The sequence below is a fragment of the Aptenodytes forsteri genome, unplaced genomic scaffold (assembly GCF_000699145.1).
Source record: "Aptenodytes forsteri isolate BGI_AS27 unplaced genomic scaffold, ASM69914v1 Scaffold193, whole genome shotgun sequence".
Lineage (NCBI taxonomy): Eukaryota > Metazoa > Chordata > Aves > Sphenisciformes > Spheniscidae > Aptenodytes > Aptenodytes forsteri.
Window position 1 is genome coordinate 1,217,864 of NW_008795405.1, and position 1,642 is coordinate 1,219,505.

At 46.5% G+C, this 1,642-nt stretch overlaps 1 protein-coding gene across 1 annotated transcript in view; it reads left to right on the forward strand.

Annotated features, from left to right (window-relative positions):
* Window positions 1-1,642, forward strand: part of GEMIN2 (gem nuclear organelle associated protein 2) — a 10,776-nt gene that overhangs the window by 1,731 nt on the left and 7,403 nt on the right. The window contains exon 3 of the mRNA XM_009280900.2: window positions 594-678. Coding sequence (XP_009279175.1) covers window positions 594-678 — 85 coding nt within the window. The remainder of the gene's footprint in view (window positions 1-593; window positions 679-1,642) is intronic.

Genomic DNA, 1,642 nt, shown 5'->3' on the forward strand with positions numbered 1-1,642 from the left:
GGTGCTGCCCGGGCCGAGCTTCGCGTTGGGGTGCGGGAGGGCGGCTGTGTCGTGCTACCGTTAACCTGCCAGCCGCAGCCCGAAAGGCCGCTTCCCCAGTGCACCCGGTGCGGTGGGATCCCGTCCCGCATCGGGTCTAAACCCATGCGCTTTCTGGGAGGCTGCTGCTTCTCTAGGGCTGTGTAACGCCCGCTGCACGCCGCGCTTCGCGGCGTGTGCCTCGGCGGGCTCGCTACTCCGCAGCCATCCGCAGCTCTGAGGGCCGATGCTGCTCTATTTTCCACAGAAAGATGGAGGTCCAGTTCTTGGCCCTCCGTACCAGCGGCGGGGGGGGGGGGCGGGGCCGGGGGGGGGTTGCCGCGCTTCAGGCAAGTTAGGATGTAAGCAAGCTTCGAGGAGGCCAGAGCAGTCGTGTAGAAACTGAGAATTACTTGATCGGTAACTCTCAAGTCAAACCTTCTGTAAGAATTGCCGGTATAGTCAGCGCTTTACGTACCTGAAGATTTCCGCAGGTGCAGTATTTCAGAGACATCTGGCATATAACCACCTGTTACAAAAAGGAAAAAATGTAGCCACTTGATTTTATTTTGTAGGATTGAAGCAGCTCGATGCCCAGATGTGGTTGTGGCGCAAATAGACCCCAAAAAATTGAGAAAGAAGCAGACAGTAAACATTTCAGTAAGTTTGAGAGCTTTTACGCGTTTTGTTTTGAGAGGAAAAGAAATTAAGGGGGAAGATGTTAAGATCATAATGTTTGTACTAATTTTGGGGAGTGGCTGGTGTAACTAAATAGCACTGCTGGATTTTAAAAGCATCTACAGAATTAAATGCGTTTGAAGAAATGCGTGTTTAGCTGCTGGCTAACAGCAGTCTTTATAACTGATTTAAATTGATAATATCCATACTGTTTGATACACTGCAGACTGTTTTACTGTCTGACGAAATCAAATGTTGCATTAAATTTTACAGATACTTAATCATAAAACCTGCATAAATTTTAGAAGAAGGGTATCTCCATATCTATATTTAGGTTTAAATATATATCTAGGGTAAGGGTAGTAAGTGCAGCTAAGCTTTACTAAAGTTAGATGAAATTCTAGCAACACTTCTTTCTTTTTGGTGAAATATTTTATCGGAGTTTTTCCTCACTGCCCAAGCAGATTTTTCTGTTGTCACATTATCCTGCCAGCTTGGTTTTTAATCTACTTTCAAATAGTTCAAGAGACCAAGTTTGCCTTTCTCTAATGAAAACTGTGTAATCTGAAATGTCGCTACTAGATTGCTTAAGAAAAGTTTCTGGTACTGACATACAACCATGTAACTTCTGTGACCATTCTCTTCATTTCATAGAATCATAGAATAGTTTGGGTTGGAAGGGACCTCTAAAGGTCATCTAGTCCAACCCCCCCTGCCGTGGGCAGGGACATCTTCAACTAGATCAGGTGGCTCAGAGCCCTGTCCAACCTCACCTTGAATGTTTCCAGGGATGGGGCAGCCACCACCTCACTGGGCAACCTGTGCCAGGGTTTCACCACCCTCAGCGTAAACAATTTCTTACTTATATCTAGTCTAAACCTAGCCCCCTTTAGTTTAAAGCCATTCCCCCTTGTCCTGTCGCAACAGGCCCTGCTAAAAAGTCTGC